This window comes from Podarcis bocagei (genome assembly GCF_964188305.1).
Source record: "Podarcis bocagei genome assembly, chromosome: Z".
Classification (NCBI taxonomy): domain Eukaryota; kingdom Metazoa; phylum Chordata; class Lepidosauria; order Squamata; family Lacertidae; genus Podarcis; species Podarcis bocagei.
This window is the reverse complement of record NC_138140.1, coordinates 35,583,685-35,607,484: the sequence shown is the minus strand read 5'-3', so window position 1 is coordinate 35,607,484 and position 23,800 is coordinate 35,583,685. Positions and strand designations below refer to the sequence as shown.

Here is a 23,800-nt window from a genome sequence, read left to right as displayed (position 1 = left end):
TTTGTTTTTCTTGTTGTTGCAGAAATGGTTGCCTTCCTGGACTCCTTCCGAAAGAAGGACAAGATACAAATGTAATAATTAAAATTAATGAATTAATGAATAATAAACAAACAAAAAAATAGACTAAACAGTTGTAAGGACTGAAACACAGCCATCTTCAAAATTTGCACAAATCCAAATTTGCAGTACGGTTTTCCAACTAACAGTGTTTACAGAAAAGGCAAGTATGAGGGGGAAACGTGCATTAAAATAAAAATGTGAGTGAAAATAACACTCAAAATTGCATTATATTCGAAGAAGTTACTTGCATAAATGTACTTCAGTTAAGACTGTGTTAAAATGCATTTATTGGGCGTAATTCACTCAAAAATGATGAAGATTTTTAATGAAGATTTTTTCAAAAGAAAGTCACAAATTGCTGTAGAAATATGAGAAACGGAATATAAGATTGTGCTCTCATTTTCCTACTCATATTTAAATACTGCCCCTCAATGAGGCCAAATTTAGATTCACAAAATGTTTAGGGGTATGCGTCCCCCCTCCCAGAAAAAAGAACTGCATGCATATTATGTTAATAAATGTCAAAAGATACCCTGCATGCTTAACTGGGAGCAGGTGCCTTCTCAGTAGTGGCACCACAAGTGTAAAATTTCCTTAAAATACCTAAGGAGGGTCCTGCGAGTTGAGACAGAAGTCCTATTAAGGTACCTCAAGACTTTCATTATTTTGTAGGAGCGATTCAAGCACATACCTAAAACGTAGGCCCCATCTGCACTATAAGATATAAAACAGCATCATACCACTTAAAACTATCATGGGGACTGTAGTTTGTTAGGGGTACTGAGAGTTATATGGAGACCTCTCTTCCCCTCACAGAGTTACAGTTCCCAGAGTCTGGCATCTTCCTTGCTTCTCAAATCTATCCCTTTAGAACTTAACAAGAGTTACTTACAATCACAAGAGCTGAAAACCAATGGTTGACAGCCCAGTTCCCCATCAGAGAGTCTGCAATGTCTCTTATCTGGCACGCCTGTGACCCTGGCAGGGCTTCCTTTTTTGGAACTGTTCTCAGGAGTCCTTCTACCTGTAGAGTCTCCTTCTGGAAAATAGAAAATTTGCTTCTTTTCACCTGCTTCATTGATTTTATGAACTGGGCAGGGATGTGATGTCCTAAGCCATGCCCATAAGTATTGTTGGGTTTTCCCCTGCTCAGCTTTTTAAAAGGAAATGGTTGTGTGTGTGTGTGTGTGTGTGTGTGTGTGTGTGTGTGTGTTAACTCCAAAAGCTACAAAAATTATTTCTCACCCACTTCAGTTCTGGTAAGTACTTGTTCAAAATAATCAAGATGAGTTGATTATAGATTCATTATAGATAAACACTTTCTATGAAATAATTTGAGTACTTCTAAATGTTTCTTTCATGTAATCATTGTAGTGTGCTTTCTAACCACATCAAAGGTAAATGTAAAGGACCCCCTAGATGGTTAAGTCCTGTCAAAGGTGACTATAGGGTGCGGCGCACATCTAGCTTTTCAGGCCTAATCGCAATAACCTCTCAAAGCAACTTAGAAACATCAATCCTTCTAATAAAGGGCTCCTCCAGACTTGCGATATCACATCCACACCTGACATTTAAAGCACTCTCATGCCACTTTAACCGTCATGGCTTTCCCCAAATAATCCCGGGAACTGTAGTTTGCTAATGGGTCTTCTAACAATTCCATTTAAAGTGGTATAAGCGTGTTTTAAATGTGTGGTGTGGGTGTGACACTGTTTATTCACATTCATCCTGATTTGCTTGGTAGTCAGTCAGCAGCCTTTATTGAGCATTCATTCTGATTTGGTTATGGCCATGAACATTTATCCTGATCTTGGTTGTGGGGTGTTTAAACATCTTCCTTTTCATCGTTCGTTGTTCCCACACCTTTTAATGCATTTGCTCATTGTTTTTCTAATAGCAAAAACTATGGGGTGAAGGTGGTTCATAATGGATTTGGTGTGTTAGAGCAGCAGCACTTTAATCCACAAACTTGGAGTTCCAGTGTGTCCTTGACTCCCTTCTACAAAATGATGTCAGCCTGGACCTTGTGTTATCATGACCTTGTGTTATCATGGGCAGGATGCTGGCATAGCAACAGCATTCAGTTTGTAATGCAACATAGGGGTGGGGAAGCTGTTTGGTTCCACAGACCATATCATTATGAGGATCCACTTCACAGGCCAAATTTGACATGGTTGTGGGTACCCAGCTGCCCAATATCTGGTATCCTCTCTGGGGATTTACACCCCTTTAAATGGGGTAGGGAGGTTATTTCAAACAGAGAACTCAGATAGATTGGTAAAGAAAAAGCGTATTACAGTGGTACCTTGGGATAAGAACTTAATTTGTTCTGGAGGTCCGTTCTTAACCTGAAACTGTTCTTAACCTGAAGTACCACTTTAGCTAATAGGGCCTCGCGCTGCAGCCATGCGATTTCTGTTCTCATCCTGAAGCAAAGTTCTTAACCCAAGGTACTGTTTCTGGGTTAGCGGAGTCTGTAACCTGAACCGTCTGTAACCCGAGGTACCACTGTATATGTGTTGTATATGTGATATAACACTATGACACCAGATGGCGCTGTGCAGTCCCGTCTTTCACAACCGGATTTCCCTGTATGAGTTTACAACACGCTTATCTGAATCGCTTCTTTGACGTGTCTAGATCAAGCCAGAGCTTTGCAGTCAAGCTATTTAAGGCACCCTGTGACAGAGCTATAATGTTGTTATGAGTTGCGGGGGATGCGGGGATAGGCTGTACACATGAGCCTCCTTCTAATTCCTGGATCCAGCAGGCATTAGCTCAGTTGGTAGAGCATGAGATTCTTAATTTCAGGGTTATGAGTTCGAGCCCCACGCTGGGCAAAAAGATTCCTGCATTGCAGGGGCTTGGACTAGATTACCCTTGTGGCCCCTTCCAACTTTACAATTCTTTGATCCTATGAATTCCTATACTTAGAGGGCCATCACCTGACCAGGAAGTAAGCCTGGCTTTACTAGGAATTCATGTTAATGCTGTGAACCCCTAGACTGGATAAACATCTGGAACCACTTGGAGATTGGGATGGCATGCAACAAAATACAGAATGGCTTAACAATCAATCCCTCTTACTAGGGAACTGTGGGATCTGTAGCTCTGTTGGGGGAGGGGGTCCCCTAACAACTCTCAGTACCAGTGCCATTTTTCTAGAAAAAGAGGTGCCGGAACTCACCATGAACTCCTCCCTTGTTCTCTTATAATGGCAATGGCGCCCACCTGAGAGGGGCCAGAACTGAGTTCAGGTGAATTCTGGCTGGGGAAAAAGCCCTGCTCAGTACCCTTAAGAATTATTTGGAGGAATGACTGTTTAAAGCGGTACAATGGTGCTTTAAATGTATAGTGCAGTTAAGTCATTAGTCTGGAGCAGATGTGAGTTTCACATCATATTGCTGATGTCTGTCTACATCTCTTTGTGTGTCCCACATCAGAAGCATGAATAGCTGCCGTCCTGTATTTCTGAGTGTCCTAATATCTCTTAAATATTTCTTAGTCAATAAGAGTGTGGAACCTGAACCCTGGACTTAGCTGCCAAAACAACTGCTACTTCTCAGCTTTCAGAGGTGCCTTCCACAATACATTTGCCCTCCAAAACATTGAGGTTAGAATAATTTACTGTGTACTTTGGGTGGGTATAGATTTCTTGTAGTGATAAAAAATTCAGGCATGATTTATTTTAATTTTACAATGTTTGTCTGCCCTTTTAATGAGCGAAGACCAGCCTTTAAACATGACAAGTTTAATGTAGCAGGTAAAGTAGGAATACTGTGTTTCTCGAATGTTCTTTGGGAATGACTTGTTTTTTAAAAATAGAACAAGGATATGAAAATTTTATTGCCACACCCAGCAATGGCATGGTCACTGCTGCCTATAAATATTGCCTATAAAGACCCAATTAAAAGCAAAATAAAACTTGAGCTATAGAAGAGTAAGTATAGACCGGGGTCGGCAAAGTATTTGGGGCTTGAGCTGGTTCACGGTCCCGCAGACGCCGCGGTGGGCCGGAGTGCGCACACGCATGTGCAAACGCTATTTCCAGCGCTCCTTCCGGCACAGAGGAGGCATGTGCAGCTTTCCATTGGCAGCAGGAGCTTCCTGCAGCCAATGGGAAGCTGGTCAGCATCGCAGAAGGCAGTCCCCGCTGTGCTCTGCACCGATTTAGTGCAGTGCACGGGAGCAGACCAAGTGGGCGGCAGGTGTCCATGGGCCAGTTAAACGACCCCCATGGGCCTTAGGTTGCTGACCCCTGGTATAGACTATATCAATCACCTTAACAGCAGAGCCACTTCTTGCTTTCAGAGAAGGGTCTGTTTGAACTGGAGAATTATGACGGAAGTGGGGAGAACTGTAGTCAGGGATTTTGAACTGAGTAGTAGTTTTCAGTCTCCCTTCCCTTACTGGGGAAAGCAAAAGGATGCTGATCAGCATACATACATATCTATCTATCTATCTATCTATCTATCTATCTATCTATCTATCTATCTATCATCTCTATCTATCTATCTATCTATCTATCTATCATCATCATCTATCTAATCTCTCTAAAATATAGGTACTAGGGGTGGAGAGCAGATTTTTTTTGGTTCTGCAAACCAACCTAGTTTATACATCCTGGACTAATAAGCAAAATGCAACACAGTTATCCTTTGGAACTCAATACTTCTAATTTTGTGATACAGTTTTGTAACCCCACAAAAATGTAAGAACGTCAAGAGGTTCAGACTCCTGTTCCCACAGTGGCCACCAAGATGCCCATGGGAAGCCCACAAACAGAACCTGAGTACAACAGTGCTCTCCCCACCTGTGATTCCCATAAATTGGAATCCAGAACCATTACTGCCTCCGGTCATGGAGGCAGAGCATAGTCATCATGGCTAACAGCCATTGATAGCCTTCTGCTCTGTGAATTTATCTAATACAGTCGTACCTTTGTTTTCAAATAGCTTAGTTCTTGAATGTTTTGGCTCCCAAACGCTGCAAACCCGGAAGTGAATGTTCCGGTTTGCAACTCTATTTTTGGAAGTCAAACGTCCGACGGGGCTTCCACGGCTTACGATTGGCTGCAGGAGCTTCCTGCGGCCAATCAGAAGCCACACTTTGGTTTCTGAACATTTTGGAAGTTGAACAGACTTCCGGAATGGATTCCGTTCGTCTTCCAAGGTACAACTGTACTCTTTCTTTATACTCTTCCTATTTTCTATAACCTCTAGGTTGGATTACTGCAATGTATTATATGTGGGGCTGCCTCTGAGAACAGTTCAGAAGCTTCAGCAGGTGCAGAATTCAGCAACCCGGATGCTCACTGAGGCAAGATGATTTGAGCATATTACACCAATCTGGGCTTGACTGGGAAAACCTGGCTTATATTTGATTATGATGAGTTACTTCTGAGGCATGCATAGGAACACACCACAGTTTTAAGGTTTAAAAGGTTTGCCGCTACCAGGAAGTTCAGAGATAAATCTCTGTGATCAATCTATTCAAATTAGTGCATGAATACTAGCTTCAGGTTTTAATGAGAGCAGAGGGGAATTCAGCATTTTTATGTGTGTGTTTTCAAGGGTCAAAAGTGCCATTAACTAACAAGGGGGAGAGAGACCGAGAGAGAGAAGGAAGGGAATTTACTACTAATTCTCCTTGGAGTACTGGATCCAGATGGTACGCTAGATTACACGCGCTTGTTAGAGCTCTCCTCAATTGTATGTTGGGGGCTCCTACTCCTTTTAACTTTTTTAACTTTTCAATTTTGTAACTTTTAAACCCCCTTCTTATCAAAAGTAGGGTATGTTTTATGTGTTTGGTAACCTGGGGTCTTATATCAGAGAACTTGTGAAGTTGGCACCATAAATTAGATCTAACGAAGTCGAACAGCTGAACAGCTGCCGCCCAGCCTATTTCAAGGACTCGTAACTCTAAACAATTTTAATTAATCTTCTGAACTTTTTTCCGAACTGACTCTGACACAGGCTTTGACTCGGCGTTTTAAATGAACTAAGGGAGGTGGAGAAAGGTTATTGCTACCGAAGGCGCTATGTTACAGGAGTGTTCCATTTGGGCTTGCCTCTAGCTTCTTAGCTTGTGAATCCAACTGTCCTGCATGCCAGCAGTACAGTGGTACCTCGGGTTAAGAACTTAATTCGTTCTGGAGGTCTGTTCTTAACCTGAAACTGTTCTTAACCTGAGGTACCACTTTAGCTAATGGCGCTTCCCACTGCCACTACGCGATTTCTGTTTTCATCCTGAAGCAAAGTTCTTAACCTGAGGTAATATTTCTGGGTTAGCGGAGTCTGTAACCTGATGCATATGTTACCTGAAGCATATGTAACCCGAGGTACCACTGTACTCCTAACTGAAACAGACTGATTAAATGCACGGCATGGAGCCTGGGTCAAAATATATTACTCAAACTGAAAGGCACATAGGGAAGCCAGAGGGGGTAGGTTCCACTCTGAAGATGCCAGAGGCTCTTAAGCCACAGGGCTGGCAGCTGGCCATAGCAGAGGGGGTAACCAACAGAACTTATGTGAGGCCAAGGCTCTCAGGGGCCTTTGTGGTGAGGGCTTTCCACCTGGGGATGAGTCGACATCCGTTCTTCAGGTGGCAGCTGGAGTTTAGGATGAGGCCAATTCTGAACCTCTCAGGTCTTGAAACACCCAAGGTGGAACCTACCCAGGTGGCAGCTGGGGGACGGTCAGTCCTGGAGGTAGCAACACTGGTGGCTCCCACCCTGGCATGGAGAAGGATGATGTAATGGAGGCTCCCCCCCCCCCGGGAGGTATCACCCCGTGGCCCTGAGAACACCAGCTGCGGGGGGAAACCTGAGGACTCCTGAGGCTAAGAGGAACATTTTCTCTGCCACTACAAATGCTAGCGCAACAGCAAGGAGAAGGCCCCCTGAGACCATCGGGCACGGCATCGACACCAAACAGGGCATTTACTGAGCCCCTCCCCCCCTTGTTTTGCCCATCCCCCGATGTTGCCTGGTTGTCCAGGTTGGCAGATCATTTGAGTAGACTCAAGCTGGTGCGTGATGCTACAAGAACTTCATCTGCTACAAGAACCCTTTTTCTTTTTTCTTTCTCCTCCCCCGCCCCCTTCCTTTGCCATCTGTTTTAGTTCTTTATAGTCCATTGTTTCATGATTATATTTAAGTTTTGCTTGTTTACTGTTAGATGCTTGATTGTTGTTCTCCTACTATTTAGGTGGTTTTTCTTCCCTGAATGTATGTTATATGGTAGTTCTGTTTAGCTGTGGAATATTTTGTGGTTTATTTTCCAATTTAATTAATTAATTACCGCCCGGTTTCGAATCTTCCATTCCTGGGTAAGGTGATTGAGAGAGCGGTTTCTGAACAGCTTGGTGGGTTTCTGGATGAAACATTGGCTCTGGATTCATTCCAATCCGGCTTCCGCTCTGGTCATGGGACTGAGACTGCTCTGGTCGCCCTAACAGATGATCTCCGTAGGCAGCTGGATCGAGGTGGGTTGGGGCTGCTGATTCTTTTAGACCTGTCAGCAGCCTTTGACATGGTCAGTCATGAACTCCTGGACCACTGCCTCACCAATGTGGGGGTCCAAGGCACAGTCCTTCAATGGCTGCGTTCGTTTCTCTCTGGTCGGGAACAGAGGGTGGCGCTTGGGGGGAAACTGTCATTGTGCCACTCCTTGGTGTGTGGAGTGCCACAGGGTGCGATACTCTCTCCGATGCTTTTCAACATCTTTATGCGCCCCCTCGCCCAGCTTGTCTGGAGTTTTGGGCTGGGTTGCCATCAGTATGCTGGTGACACCTAGCTCTATCTGTTGATGGATGACCATCCTATCTCGGCCCCAGACACACTGATCAGATGTTTGGAAGCTGTGGCTGGATGGTTACGTGGGAGCCTGTTGAAGTTAAATCCTTCGAAGACAGAGGTCCTTTGGCTGGGTCAGGATGATATGGGATGGGGGGGCAATGCCCATCTCTTGCGGGGGCACAATTAGTGCCAGCACCATCCGTTAAGAGTTTGGGTGTAATCTTCGACAGCTATAACAAAGGCGGCATTTTTTCATCTCTGCCAAGCTAAGCAGTTGGCTCCTTACCTCTCTTGCCCTGACCTAGCCACTGTGATCCACGCGACGGTCACCTCCAGACTGGATTATTGTAACTCGCTCTACGTGGGGCTGCCCTTGAGACTGACCCAGAAACTCCAGCGGGTGCAGAATGCCGCGGCGAGACTCCTTACAGGGTCCTCGCTGCGAGAGCACATTCATCCGGTATTATACCAGCTGCACTGGCTCCCGGTGGAGTACAGGATCAGGTTTAAGGTACTGGTTATAACTTTTAAAGCCTTGTACGGCCTGGGACCCTCGTACCTATGGGACTGCCTCTCCTGGTATATCCCACGGAGGACCTTACAGTCTTCAAACAGAAACATCTTAGAGATCCCGGGCCACAGGGAGTTTAGGCTGGCCTCAACCAGAGCCAGGGCTTTTTCGGCTGTGGCTCCGATCTGGTGGAACGCTCTGTCACAAGAGACCAGGGCCCTGCGGGACTTGACATCTTTTCACAGGGCCTGCAAGACAGAGCTGTTCCACCAGGCCTTTGGCCAGGGCACAGCCTGACCCCCTCCTTTGGCAATCCTCACAGAACTCTAGCCCAATGGTTGCCATTGATTTTATTTGAACTGATTTTATAATGAATTGATTTTAGAATGCTGTATTACTTTACTGTTGTTAGCCGCTATGAGCCTGGCTTCGGCTGGGGAGGCGGGATATAAATAAAATATTATTATTATTATTATTATTATTAGATTCTTTTCTCCCTGCCCCTAATGGACCTGGACAGGTTTACTTGGACTTCCAACAAAGGTCCTCTTGCATCCATTGGTTAAGTCCTAGGAAGCAAAGAATAGGAATAAATGGACAGTTATCCAAATGGAGAGATGTAAAAAGTGAAGTCCCTCAAGGTTCAGTATTGGGGCCTGTACATTCTAACTTCTCATATATGATCTAGAGTTAGGAGTGAGGAATGAGGTGGCCAAGTTTGCGGATGATACTAAATTGTCCAGGCCATTAAAACAAAAATAGACTGTGAAGCGCTCCAAAAGGACCTCTCCCAACCTAAGTGAACAGGCAGAAAATGGCAAATGTGATTAAATGTCAACAAGTGTAAGGTGATACGTGTTGGAGCAAAAATACCTTAATTTCACATATATGCTCACCAGGAATGAGACCTTGGAGTCATAGTAGATAGCTTGATGAAGATTTTGATGCAGTGTTCAGCAGCTGTGAAGCAGGCAAATTTCATGCTAGGAAAGGAATTTAAAATTAAACTTTTGCTAGCATAATGCTATTATGGTCACCTCACCTCAAAATTGGTGTTGTACAGCTAGAAAATGATACAACTAGAATTGGACACAATTGTTGAGTGACAAAATGTAATATTTAAGCTCGGAAAAATATTAATGGGGGGGGATGACTGTTCATTGTTGTATAACCTCCCCACAAACAATGCAGAAAGAAACATAATTTGCAGGTGCCTCCCTTCCCCGATAGTGAATACTACTAATACTTTCTGGCATGATTTCTGTTCCTGACCTCCAGCAAACATAGAAGTGCAGTAATTTCTACTCCCATTTCTATTGCTGATGGAATTCTCCAACATCTCCAACATCATAAGAAAGCCAACTTCATAAAACTTAGGGAAGTGCTGGGTGAGATCCCATGGACAGTAATACTAAAAGGAAAGGGAGTTCATGGTGGCTGGGAGTTTGTTAAGAGGGAGATAGTAAAAGCACAACGTCAGGCAATACCAATGAGACGGAAACATGGAAGGTGCCTAAAGAAGCCAGGGTGGCTATCTAAAGAACTTTTAACTGAGTTAAGATTAAAAAAGGATGTGTACAAAAAATGGAAAAGGGGGGAAACCACCAAAGAGGAATTCAAACAAATAGCCAGCACGTGTAGACACAAAGTCAGAAAAGCTAAAGCACAGAATGAACTCAGGCTTGCTAGAGAGGTTAAAAGCAACAAAAAAGGCTTTTATGGGTATGTTCGTAGCAAAAGGAAGAACAAAGAAACAGTGGGGTCACTCAGAGGAGAAGATGGTGAAATGCAAACAGGGGACACAGAAAGGGCTGAACTCCTCAATGCCTTCTTTGCCTCAGTCTTCTCCGATAAAGAAAACGATGCCCAACCTGAAGAATTTGGAGCAAATGATTCAGCAAAGGGAACACAGCCCAGAATAACTAAGGAGATAGTACAAGAATACTTGGCTAGTTTAGATGTATTCAAGTCTCCAGGGCCAGATGAACTGCATCCAAGAGTATTAAAAGAACTGGCAGATGTGATCTCAGAACCACTGGCAGTCATCTTTGAGAATTCCTGGAGAACAGGCGAAGTCCCGGCAGACTGGAGGAGGGCAAATGTTGTCCCTATTTTCAAAAAGGGGAAAAGAGAGGACCCAAATAATTACCGCCCAGTCAGTCTGACATCAATACCAGGGAAGATTCTGGAGCAGATCATTAAGAAAACAGTCTGTGAGCACCTAGAAAGGAATTCTGTGATCACCAATAGTCAGCATGGATTTCTGAAAAATAAGTCATGTCAGACTAACCTGATCTCGTTTTTTGACAGAATTACAAGCCTGGTAGATGAAGGGAACTCAGTGGATATAGCCTACCTTGATTTCAGTAAGGCATTTGACAAGGTGCCCCATGATATTCTTGTAAAGAAGCTGGTAAAATGCGGTCTTGACTATGCTACCACTCAGTGGATTTGTAACTGGCTGACTGACCGAACCCAAAGGGTGCTCATCAATGGTTCCTCTTCATCCTGGAGAAGAGTGACTAGTGGGGTGCCACAGGGTTCTGTCTTGGGCCCGGTCTTATTCAACATCTTTATCAACGACTTGGATGATGGACTCAAGGGCATCCTGATCAAATTTGCAGATGACACTAAACTGGGAGGGGTGGCTAACACCCCAGAGGACAGGATCACACTTCAAAATGACCTTGACAGATTAGAAAACTGGGCCAAAACAAACAAGATGAATTTTAACAGGGAGAAATGTAAAGTATTGCACTTGGGCAAAAAAAATGAGAGGCACAAATACAAGATGGGTGACACCTGGCTTGAGAGCAGTACATGTGAAAAGGATCTAGGAGTCTTGGTTGACCACAAACTTGACATGAGCCAACAGTGTGACGCGGCAGCTAAAAAAGCCAATGCAATTCTGGGCCTCATCAATAGGAGTATAGCATCTAGATCAAGGGAAGTAATAGTGCCACTGTATTCTGCTCTGGTCAGACCTCACCTGGAGTACTGTGTCCAGTTCTGGGCACCACAATTCAAGAAGGACACTGACAAACTGGAACGTGTCCAGAGGAGGGCAACCAAAATGGTCAAAGGCCTGGAAACGATGCCTTATGAGGAACGGTTAAGGGAGCTGGGCATGTTTAGCCTGGGGAAGAGGAGGTTAAGGGGTGATATGATAGCCATGTTCAAATATATAAAAGGATGTCACATAGAGGAGGGAGAAAGGTTGTTTTCTGCTGCTCCAGAGAAGCGGACACGGAGCAATAGATCCAAACTACAAGAAAGAAGATTCCACCTAAACATTAGGAAGAACTTCCTGACAGTAAGAGCTGTTCGACAGTGGAATTTGCTGCCAAGGAGTGTGGTGGAGTCTCCTACTTTGGAGGTCTTTAAGCAGAGGCTTGACAACCATATGTCAGGAGTGCTCTGATGGTGTTTCCTGCTTGGCAGGGGGTTGGACTCGATGGCCCTTGTGGTCTCTTCCAACTCTATGATTCTATGATTCTATGATTCTATGATCTCAGACAGCGAACTTGCAAGTACTTCTAAGCAAAGTCTTACATTGCTGTTTTGTTTTCTGTGGTTTGATTTGTTTGCAAGTTTCATGGTTCTTCTTGCCCGGAAGAACCTTGGGCATGATAGTGCTTGTACGCACTCTACAGCTAGTAGAGCTGAACTGAAAGTTGCTTCCGACTTATCAAAAAAACAAAACAAAACAAAACTCAGAATTTTTCCTCTGCCACTTTTGTGAAATAGTCTCCAGATCATTTTCTTAAGTAGGATATCTGCCAAGTATTTGACATCCTACAACATTTTGTTTCAGTAGTTGACCTTTCACAATACCTGTCGTGTAATGATTCAACAATATTTTATGGTTGGCATGCAATAATATTTAGTGTTTGATTGCATACTATGGTTAACATGAAATAATATTTGGCACTTGATAGCATTTGACAGACAACATACATTTAGGATTTGACAGCTTTTGAGATTCCATATTTGATATCTGCTGAGACACAATGTGAATAAAGCACTTGAATATTGAGGTAAAATTTCAAATTCAAAATGCATATTTCAGTGTTGGGAGTTCAATATTTCACATTCCAAACAGGAATAGCAAAACTTGAAATTCTGGACAATTTCAAACTTTCTTTTCAGCTCTACATTTTTGCTCTAGGTCACAGTGGGGAAAGTGGGGCAGCACCCAAAACCAAAAGAAGTTGAGGAAGGGCTAAGTTTGTAAAACGGTGCTTTCAAAAAAATCAAGCTATCAAATAATATAATTCTATATAATAGCAAAAATCCCAATACACTTGAGAGCAGAATGTTAACAGAGGAAACTGCCTTCTACTGAATCAGAGAATTGGTCCATCTAGGTCAGTAGTGTCTGCACGGACTGGCAGCAGCTCTCCAGGATGTCAGACATACAGTAGAATCTTTTCAGACCTACCTGAGGATGCAGGGAATGAACCTTGTAACTTCTATGTGCAGATACTCAACCTTTAATACAAACACATTGGGCATTTCAGTAATGATATAACTATATTGTTTTTAAAAGTTCAGTTATTCTTATTTTGAGCACCGCTCTGAGGCCTTGCATCTTTCTCTGCTTCTAGCCTAAACCAAATCACAGCTGCCATCTAGTGGTTGATTTCTGCATCTTCTCAGTTTTAGACTGAAGACGCTTACTAAACCCATGTCGACCCGAGATTCCATAAAATACAATTCTGGAAAACATGTGGGCCCCAGTTCTATTATGCTAGCCTTACTGCATTACAGGATCAAGGACCAATCTTTTGAGAAGAGAGGTCCTCTTCATCTGTTTCGTTTCAAATCCACAGAAAACTGAAAACACTAACTTAACGTTCCAAAACTACCTTGGCTGCTGCTGCTCTCTGTTTTAGGCACCTGATAAGCATAAGGCTGATAAGCCTAAGCATAAAACATGAGCAATATATTATTGTACTTATTAAATCAGGGGTGTTATATTTATTTATCTTAATGATGCAGGGATAGGGAACAGGGCGGCCTTCAGATGTTGTCAGACTCCCAACTGTCATCAGCCCCAGACAGCATGGCCAACGGCCAAGAAGATTTGAGAGTTGTAGTCCAGTATCATCCTGAAGGCTGCAGGTTCTGCTCCCTTAGACCAGTATTTATTTATTTATTTGTTTGTTTGTTTATTTATTTATTTATTTATGCCCCGCCCATCTGGCTGAGTTTCCCCAGCCACTCTGGGCGGCTCCCAATCAAGTGTTAAAAACAGTACAGCATTAAATATTAAAAACTTTCCTGAACAGGGCTGCCTTCAGATGTCTTTTAAAAATAGGATAGCTGCTTATTTCCTTCACATCTGAAGGGAGGGTGTTCCACAGGGCGGGCGCCACTACCGAGAAGGCCCTCTGTCTGGTTCCCTGTAACCTCACTTCTCGCAATGAGGGAACCGCTAGAAGGCCCTCAGCGCTGGATCTCAGTGTACGGGCTGAACGATGGGGGTGGAGATGCTCCTTCAGGTATACAGGACCAAGGCCGTTTAGGGCTTTAAAGGTTAGCACCAACACTTTGAATTGTGCTCGGAAATGTACTGGGAGCCAATGCAGATCTCTCAGGACCGGTGTTATGTGGTCCCGGCGGCTACTCCCAGTCACCAGCCTAGCTGCCCCATTCTGGATTAATTGCAGTTTCTGGGTCACCTTCAAAGGTAGCCCCATGTAGAGCACATTGCAGTAGTCCAAGTGGGAGATAACTAGAGCATGCCCCACTCTGGCAAGACAGTTCACGGGCAGGTAGGGTCTTAGCCTGTGTACCAGGTGGAGCTGGTAGACAGCCGCCCTGGACACAGAATTAACCTGCGCCTCCATGGACAGCTGTGAGTCCAAAATAACTCTGAGGCTGCGCACCTGGTCCTTCAGGGGCACAGTTATCCCATTCAGGACCAGGGAGTCCCCCACACCCACCCGCCCCCTGTCCCCCAAAAACAGTACTTCTGTCTTGTCAGGATTCAACCTCAATCTGTTAGCTGGCATCCACCCTCCAACCGCCTCCAGGCACTCACACAGGACCTTCACCGCCTTCACTGGTTCTGATTTAAGAGAGGTAGAGCTGGGTGTCATCTGCATACTGATGAACACCCAGCCCAAACCCCCTGATGATCTCTCCCAGCTGCTTCATACAGGTATTAAAAAGCATGGGGGAGAGGATGGAACCCTGAGGCACCCCACAAGTGAGAGCCCCGGGGTCTGAACACTCATCCCCCCCCAACTTTCTGGACACGGCCCAGGGGAAAGGAGTAGAACCACTGTATAACAGTGCCCCCCAGCTCCCAGCCCCTCAAGACGGTCCAGAAGGATGTTATGGTCGATGGTGTCAAAGGCCGCTAAGAGATCCAGCAGACCAAGGAAACAGCTCTCGCCTTTATCCCTAGCCCACCGGAGATCATCAACCAGTGCGACCAAGGCAGTTTCAGTCACATGGTGAGGCCTGAATCCCGACTGGAAGGGATCCAAATGGTCCGCATCCTCCAGGCGTCCTTGGAGTTGTTCAGCAACCACCCGTTCAATCATCTTGCCCAAGAATGGTAGATTTGAGACTGGGCGATAGTTGGCTATATTGGTCAGGTCTAAAGATGTTTTTTTAAGAAGCTGTTTTTCAGCAGGTCTGGGAAGGCTCCCTTGCAGAGGGAAGCATTCACCACCCGCAGAGCCCATCGCCCAGCCCTTCCGGGCTTGCTTTTATTAGGCAGGATGGGCAAGGATCAAGGAGACAAATGGTTGGTTTCACGCATCCAAGCAGCCTGTCCACATCCTCAGAGGTAACAGATTGGAATTGATCCCATATAACATGACTAGACAGAACTCTAACACTCTCCCGCCCTGGCCATGCTCCCACGGTGGAGTCTACCTCCTTCTGAATCTGAGTGACTGATTGTGAACCACCTGAAAAAGTCTCCTGCTGCTGTTTTCTGCAGATGCAATGGAGGCGGCGAAGAAGGCCCTCTTTGCCGTTGCCATTGCCACTTGGTAGGCTTGACGTTGAGCTCTAGCCTGTGTCCGGTCTGATTCAGAATGAGTTTTCCACCACTGGCGCTCTAGCCGTCTCAGTGATTGTTTCATCGCCCTCAGCTCCAAGGGAAACCATGGGGCTGTCTGGGCTCCATGCAATCGGAGAGGGCGCTTCAGAGCCAGACAGTCAATACCCCTGGTTAACTCCGTATTCCAGCAGGCCACCAGTGACTCAGCTGAAAGGCCATCAACCTGGGATAAAACATCCCCTACCGCTCGCTGGAAGCCAATTGGGTCCATTAAGTGGCGGGGGTGGACCATCCGAATCGGTCCCACCTCCCTGCAGACGGGAAGGGTCGCGGAGAAGTCCAGTTGCACCAGGAAGTGACCTGACCATGGCACTTCTTTTGTTTCACTTTTAGTTAGTGTCAGATCATCAACATCCGTAGAGGTAAACACCAAGTCTAAGGCATGTCCACGGCTATGAGTTGGGCCAAACTTATTCAGGGACAGCCCCATGGAGGCCATGCTTTCCACGAAGTCCTGAGCGGCCCCTTGTAAGGTCGTGTTGGCATGGATGTTAAAATCCCCCAGGACAACCAAACTAGGTGTCTCCAGGAGCATATCCGCCACAACCCAAAGCAGCTCGGGCAGGGAATCCTTGATGCAGCGGGGAGGTCGGTACACCAAAAGGAATCCTGTACTACCCCTATTGCCCAACTTCCAGAACATGCACTCAGAAAACTAGGTCTTCCCAATAGGACACCTGGTGCAGACTAATGACTTTCTAAAAATCACTGCAACCCCCCCCCCCGCCCACATGACCTGGGTTGCTGTGCGTAAGAGAAACCTGGTGGACAAGCAGCGGCAAGGACAGGTGCATCTGCTTCATCCAACCAGGTCTCTGTCACACATGCCAGGTCAAATCCTCCATCCACAATCAGGTCGTGGATGGCAGTGGTTTTATTCATCATTGACTTGGCATTGCACAGCAACACTTTCAGGTCATGTGGGTTTCCCTTGCTGATTCCTGTATCCTTCCGGTCAGGACCAGACCTGGAGGCAGGGATAGTCCTCAAACAATGACTAAACCTGCCTCCTCAGTAATGACATGGTCTGGTCTTAGCATAACTCCTCCTCCTGCCCGTGATAACTGAGATCGGGTGTCCCAATACCCCCCCCCCCCCGTGGAACCTGCCCCAGCCATTCTGTTGGCTGAGGCCCACTCCCAGGCAGCCCTAACCCCTCCCCTTAAAAGGCAAAATACAAACAATATAGTAACTTAACAGAATTAAAAAAATAAAAACAAGAAACAATTATGTTAAATTAAATTGCTCCGCACCCTGACTAAATACTTATCCCACCCCAAGCAGAAATAAAATAATAAAATAATATATTATAAAAAACAACCACCACCATTTAAGGTGCAGCAAATTAAAAGCACTTAAAACTTTTAAAACCATTTTTGCCACTTGCTGCAGGTAGCTGCTCAGGCCTCTAAACTGTAGTGGTGAGTGCAGGCCCCGTCCCCTAGGCCAGATGGAATTGGCAGGAGAGGGAGCGGTCTTCCCAGCACTCACAAGAGCAGCAGCAGCAGCAGATCGATAGATCAATACAGTGGTATCTCAGGTTAAGAACTTAATTCGTTCTGGAGGTCCGTTCTTAATCTGAAACTATTCTTAACCTGAGGTACCACTTTAGCTAATGGGGCCTCCTGCTGCCGCTGCGCAATTTCTTCTTCTCATTCTGAGGTAAAGTTCTTAACCTGAGGTACTATTTCTGGGTTAGCGGAGTCTGTAACCTGAAGCGTCTGTGACCCGAGGTACCACTGTAATCTACTCTAGCCTTTTCCTTGACTTTCTATGTACGTGTACATCTCCAACATGTTATCTTCCTCTTCCAGTCTGAAAAAGCTGTACAGTGGTGCCTTGCAAGACGAAAAGAATCCGCTCTGTGATTCTCTTCGTCTAGCGGTTTTTTCGTCTTGCGAAGCAAGCCCATTGACGGATTAGCGGATTAGCGCTATTAGCGGCTTTTAGCGGCTTATCTGCTGATCAGATCAGCTGATAAGCGGCTTAGCGGCTTAGAAAAAGGGGGGAAAGGGGGGGAAACCCGCAGGAACTCACAAGACATTGTCGTCTTGTGATGCAAGCCCATAGGAGATTCGTTTTGCGAAGCACCTCCAAAACGGAAAACTCTTTCGTCTAGCGAGTTTTCCGTCTTGCGAGGCATTCGTCTTGCGGGGCACCACTGTGTTTTACAACTCTGCTATCTGGGGGGAAGGGCTAGGGGCCGCTAGGCCCATGCTCTGCATGCAGAATGCCATCGGTTCAATCCTTGGGATCTCTAGGGACGGTTGGTAAAGTTTTCTGCCTGAAACCCTGGAGAGCCACTGCCAATCATTGTAGACCAGGGATGGGGCACCTGTGGCGCTCTGGATGTTGCTATATTCCAACACCAATCAGCCCCAGACAGCATGGCCAATGGGCAGGGATGATTGGAGTTGTAATCCAAGTAATATATAGAGGACCAGAGGTTCCCCACCCATGACATCCCCATGATGTCTCCATCCCTGGGCCCTGAGTCTTGGCTGGGAAGGGCGGGGTATAAATAAAATTTAGTATTATTATAAATAAAATTATTATTATTATTAATAAAAGTTATTATTAATAATAAAAGTTATTATTAATAATAAAAGTTATTATTATTATAAATAAAATTTAGTATTATTATTATTAAAAGTGATTGCATAGAATGCATATTGTAATATTTCCTGCTGCAACACTTGACCAACTTGTCCCCACCCCTATCTATGTCTCCATTAGGTAAAGGTTAGGTCCAGTCGCAAACGACTCTGAGGTTGCGCGCTCATCTCACTCTATAGGCCGAGGGAGCCGGCATTTTTCTGCAGACAGCTTCCGGGTCATGTGGCCAGCATAACTAAGCCACTTCTGGTGAACCAGAGCAGCGCACAGAAACGCCGTTTACCTTCCCACTGGAGTGGTACCTATTTATCTACTTGCAGTGGTATGCTTTCAAACTGCTAGGTGGGCAGGAGCTGGCACTGAACAACGGGAGCTCACCCCATCAAGGGGATTCGAACTACTGACCTTCCGACTGGTTTAGACCACAGTGCCACCCTAAAACCTCTGGATTAGGGGTTCCCAAGCTGTGGTCTAAGGATGCATAAGCCTTCTTCAGGTAGTCAGCAACATGCCCACATTAACGATCCATTACTTAGTTTTAATTGTATCTTTGTTGCTTCTTTTATTGCTTATATTGCATTTTAATGATTTACAACTTGAATTCTGAGGAATGCAAACTGTGTAATACAATAAAATGCAATATATAGTTGAAGATAAGAACTTGCTGAGTTAACTATTGGAATCAGGATGCAGGAAGGGGAGGTGCGGGGAAGTCATGGGAAGTGGTTAAGAAAATAAGATTTTGAAATTATGCATGTTTGTCTTTGTGTTTGTGTGTTTGTGTTATGTCTATATAAACTATGAAAACCCAATAAAATTTTTATAAAAAATAAAATGCAATATAAGCAATAAAAGAATCAATAAAAAACAAAATAAAAAATCACACCACATTGTAATTGCTTAGAGTTGCCAGAAGTCCGGAAAGTACCAGATATGCATGGAATACTGCAGCCACAGGCAGTGTCCGAGTGGAAATTAATGGAATGTCTGGGAAAATCTGGACGCATGGCAACCCATGTTGGCAGTGTTGTTTTTTGCAGATTTTTTTTCATAAATAGCTCAACTTTGGGCAAAACTATAAAAAAAAAAGCTTGACAACTACTTTTCTGTCAGATTTTCACTATTTGAAATATGGCAACCCTATAATTGCTAGAAGAGGCATAAAAATCATTAAGTGGTTTGCAAAAACCAACAGTAGTTTTCAAGTGTCTGGCGGACAGTGGGAAGTTTGGAAACCTCTGGGCTAAGGTCTCCAGTGCTGCATTTAAATAATCCTTGGTAAACAGAAAATCTGTGGGGAGATATGTGTTGTTGTTTTTATTAAACATTCATAAAAGCAGAGTATATCACATGTGACACCTGAGCCTAGAGTTTTCTGAATTCACAGCCCTGTTGGTCTGTCAGTCTGGTGCAAAGCAATCATCAAGAACCAGAAAGTTGTGAGGTGCAAACTGAGATCAAGATTTTCCTAAGGGCTGGTTTGCACTCAACTCTTATCTCTGGCTAGGTCTTCCATTGCTGATGTTGGTACATGCTAGATAGGAGACTGTGAAATTCTACCCATGGGTGTAGAGATATGTTTCTGTGGAACTCTTTATCAGTTATTGAATTGGCTTCCTTGAGATATGTTCTTACTTTGTACCATGTGTTGTATGAGAAAGAGAGAAGCTTCAGTTCAAAATCATGATGGATGAGGTGTCCAGATCCTCTCTGCAACCAATTTTTTATTCTCTACTGCAATCCTTAAGGGTCAACAACCTTTTGGGACCAGTGGACACACATTTGGAATTTTGATAAGTAGTCACAAAATAGCTATGGGGAGTGGGGTGGTGGTCGAATGGCATAAACGCAAAGTGGCTGCCACTTCTGAAAGTGCACATCCATTGCCCACTGCAGTGTTTAAGCACAGAGAAGCATTTTGTTCCTCTACTCAGTTCAGAATGGAAGGGAAGGTGGGTGTCCAGTCCTTGCATCCAATGAAGGAGTCGTGTTCAAGGTAGGAAAGGCTGAGTCAGTGCAAGCAGGAACCAAGCAGTAAGAGCAAATGGTCTCTTGTGTGTTGTGAATTTTTTGAAGGGTTATTTACTGAGACCTTTCACAAGCGCCACAAAAAGCACTGGCAAGCACACCAGTGCCCGTGGGCACTGCATTGGAAATCCCTGCCTTAACACATATAACTAATAAATAAAGGTACTTTATTTGTGGAAAAGAAAATTCACAGGTCATTAAGAGAATTTAAATAACATATATTTGAACAAGGTAACCTGAAGGCCCACCAGGTCTTGAGCAAGAAAAGAAGTTTTTTAAAAAAAGAAAATAAATGTTTCATGTCACCCAAGCATAGGTAACTGGAAAACAGCTGCAGTCAAGATACTAAACAACAGAAATCCAGAAGTTCTGAAGGAACCTAAATTGTGTTTAAATTGAGTATAAAAAGAGGCCAAATTCCTTTAAAATGAAAAAAGCACTTAAAAATGTCTATTCTCAGCTCAACATATAAATAAACACAGAACTACAAATGGGGGAGGAGCACCAAGGGTGCTGAAGGACAACCAAGTCTTAGAGCCTCAGCTGTCACGACTGTCAGGACTATCCTTGAAAATGTGGGGCCACAATTCTATCCATCTGAAGACAGACCATGGTGCCCATGTGGATGCAGTGGTGTAAACAGATGGCTGCCGCAGCAAGACCCATTAACCACCCTTTCAAAGGATCTCCCCTTACTTAAGCTAACCGTGAGTTCAACCCAATTGAGTATCCTTCAACTAGGTTTTTTCTTCTTCTTCAAACATCTGACATAATATCGGTCAATGGTTATCATCTAGAAATGACAACACAGTCCTTCTGAACGTAATAACTGACCCTGCTGCATTGGTGTGCAATGCAGACTACTCCAGGCTCTGCAGGCAGATAAGGAAATTGAAATTGCTCCCCTTATTGCCCATCCCAATTTGATCTGTCAGTTCAGATGATGCTCTGGAAGGACCAGTCCTGCCACTATGACTCCCTGCATTGCTCCCTTGTTGATAAATTATACCTGCTGAGGCCAGGTATGGGGTATGCCCCTGTTGGGATGTTAGGATATAGTTTCCGTTCCACCTTCAGCAGAATCATTTATGATTTGAGTTTGACTTATGTCCCATCAGACAATGCTATGCTTCACGCCAGGCTCCCAGGGAGGCTCAAGGTCCAGGTGTTCAGGTGCTTCGTCCCGCTTACAGCAGACACACTGCAAGAAGTCAGAGACGTTGTGCGTAAAGAGGCTGCGGCAGGGGTGGAGATACTGCATGAAGAAGAGCATGAAGGCGATAGCCAAGCAGTAGGCTACAATCAGCTGCAGCACCAGAAAGGGGGCACAGAAGTACGCGTAGACGTCCGTCATAAAGAAGTACCAGACAACAAGCAGCACACTGTTCTCCAGCCCTCGGAACGCATAGAAGAGAGCCAAGCATCCCCAGTTTTGTGACTTGGCAATCAATTCCCGGTCACCCAGCCTGAGCTGCACAGCTGACCAGCAGAAGATATTGATGCCAGCGTAAAGCAAAGTGATGGAGAACAGGACCGAGACGGTGCCCACCCGGCTGAAGTTCTTCTCCACATTGTCAGGCAGCTGGGCACCACTCCACCAAAACTGCACCCAGGGCAAGAAGAAGAAGAGCAGGAAGTTGGCCCCACCAATGCCCATGGCATAGTACTTGAAGACACTCCCAAAGAGGACCAAGATGGTGATGCGGGTGGAGATCTCCAGGCTACGCCACAGGATGATGCAGATGAAGGCCAGCGGGTGCAGGCGGATCTTGTAGTCGTCATACTTGATCTGGATAGCCAGGACGTTGCAGACCAAAGCTCCATAGGTGACCGACACCAAGCAGATGCACATCAGGACTGCTAAAAGAGGTAGGAAGGAAGGCCAAAGAGTGAGCACACAGAATCAGCCCAATGAGTCTTCACTGCACAATTATTATCACACCTCGGTGTACTTCTGCCTTGCAATTAAGCCCACAAAAGTTACTAGCCCATTGGAGCTCACTTAGGAGCAACGTTAGTAGTAACTTTGTGGCTTAAGGCCCTCGTATTTACGGGACCGCCTCTCCTGGTCTGCCCCACAGAGGACCTTAAGGTCCATGAATAATCATAGTTTAGAGGTCCCGGGCCCTAAGGAAGTCAGATTATCCTCCACCAGGGCCAGGGCCTTCTCATTGATGGCTCTGACCTGGTGGAATGCTCTGTCCCATGAGACCAGGGCCCTATAGGATTTAACTTCCTTCTGCAGGGCCTGTAAGACAGAGCTGTTCCACCTGGCTTTCAATTTGAACTTAGCCTGATCTTTTATTTCCCTTCCTTCCTTCCCCCTCCCCTTTTTATGAAGATTACCCACTCTGGGATCCCACAGCTAATTCTCCCCTGGTTTCTTCACTGGCCCAAATAGGACTAATTTAGCCAGCTAGCCCTGGTGATCATCTAATGTTTATTGGATGGATTGTCCTAAACTGATATTTGAATTCTGAATTTATTGGTATTCACGTTTTATACTGTATTTTATGTTAGTTTTTGTTGCATCAATTAAGTGTTTTAAATTTGTTGTTAGCCACCCTGAGCCCGGTTTTCTGAACCGGGAAGGGTGGGGTATAAATAAAAAATTATTTATATTTATTATTAACTTGGTGCTAACTGGCTGCTCATTCTTCTCTGCAATGTGTTGAAACTGGAGCTGCTCAGATAGTTTACAGAGTGTCAGCTGGGGCAAGAGGCACACACTGGGAGATGGCAGAGATGAGATGGTTAGACAGAGATTGCTCAGGGCAGGTGTTCAGTCAGCTGCTGCCAAAGAGGTAAGAGCGCTAGATATTCAGGCCTGAAATAGCCTAAGTAGTAGCTCTGTTGAAATGGGGAAAGAATGTCCTGATGCAGAGGTTTTGGCTTGTTCTGCAATGGCAAATATGTCCCTCTCATCATCTGCTGAACATAGCTGGAAAATGTGCAAGCAGGCACATTGTACAGACCAGTCATGTACAATGGCAGCCCTTTGGACCAAATCAGGCCAGCAGCCAATCACGAACTGTTGGTCCAGCAAACTACCCTTCATTTAATTTGCCTTACCATTCCAAGGTCACCGGTGGCTGTTGCTGTGCTAAATATTTATACAACAACCATACAAACAAAGCCAGAGGTTCATGTAAAGGTATGGCTAAAGCAATGGCTGATCTGTATCTTTTGTGTAGCACAAGCTTTTGTTGTTTTTTTAAAAAAAGAATCCAGCTGTTTCCTGCTGGAAACGCAACAGGTCTTCCTGCACATACAGACGAAAAACATTTGTAAATTTTGAAATCAGCTCACCTACTAGGATGGCCACTTTCCTTTTTATTCTTTTCTTTTCAAAGGGGACTCTAGATAGGAGAAATGTGTTCTGAATTTCCTCATTCAGAACTGGCTAGGCAGTCTCATTCAAATGGAAAGAGGCTCTGCTCAGGGCTTTGGTCACACCCAGTTCCAAATACTGCTCCCAGGAAATACCATTTGGCTTTCAAAATAGATTATGCAAATCAACAATAAGCAAACATGAATTGTGAGGCAGAAACCCCAGGGAAGGGCACAAGATACCTGCAGAGTGACAAGACTTCTGTAACACTGGGAACTTATTTACAGGAAGACCAGCAGCAGTGATGTGGGGGTGGGTAGAACTGTCTTTGGAGAAGCATCTTCCATTTCTCTGATGTGCTGTCACCCC

General features: G+C 44.8%; 2 protein-coding genes across 9 annotated transcripts in view; both read right to left on the bottom strand.

The window, feature by feature from the left end:
* The window catches only part of NOX1 (NADPH oxidase 1), a 41,841-nt gene extending 28,690 nt beyond the window's left edge, over window positions 1–13,151 (bottom strand). The window contains exons 1-4 of one of the 8 annotated variants that reach the window (XM_081179452.1): window positions 13,136–13,151; window positions 9,272–9,358; window positions 4,342–4,469; window positions 953–1,099 (exon numbers count right to left, since the gene is read on the bottom strand). In XM_081179452.1, coding sequence (XP_081035578.1) covers window positions 953–997 — 45 coding nt within the window. In that variant the 5' untranslated portion in view covers window positions 998–1,099; window positions 4,342–4,469; window positions 9,272–9,358; window positions 13,136–13,151. Of the gene's footprint in view, window positions 1–952; window positions 2,272–4,341; window positions 4,470–9,271; window positions 9,359–12,816; window positions 12,860–13,135 lie in introns of those variants that run through there. The other 7 variants (XM_081179450.1, XM_081179449.1, XM_081179451.1 and 4 more) reach the window with 7 other exon arrangements.
* Window positions 13,152–20,248: 7,097 nt separating this feature from the next.
* XKRX (XK related X-linked) overlaps window positions 20,249–23,800 on the bottom strand; it is a 44,752-nt gene continuing 41,200 nt past the window's right edge. The window contains exon 4 of the mRNA XM_081179466.1: window positions 20,249–21,960. Coding sequence (XP_081035592.1) covers window positions 21,215–21,960 — 746 coding nt within the window. The 3' untranslated portion in view covers window positions 20,249–21,214. The remainder of the gene's footprint in view (window positions 21,961–23,800) is intronic.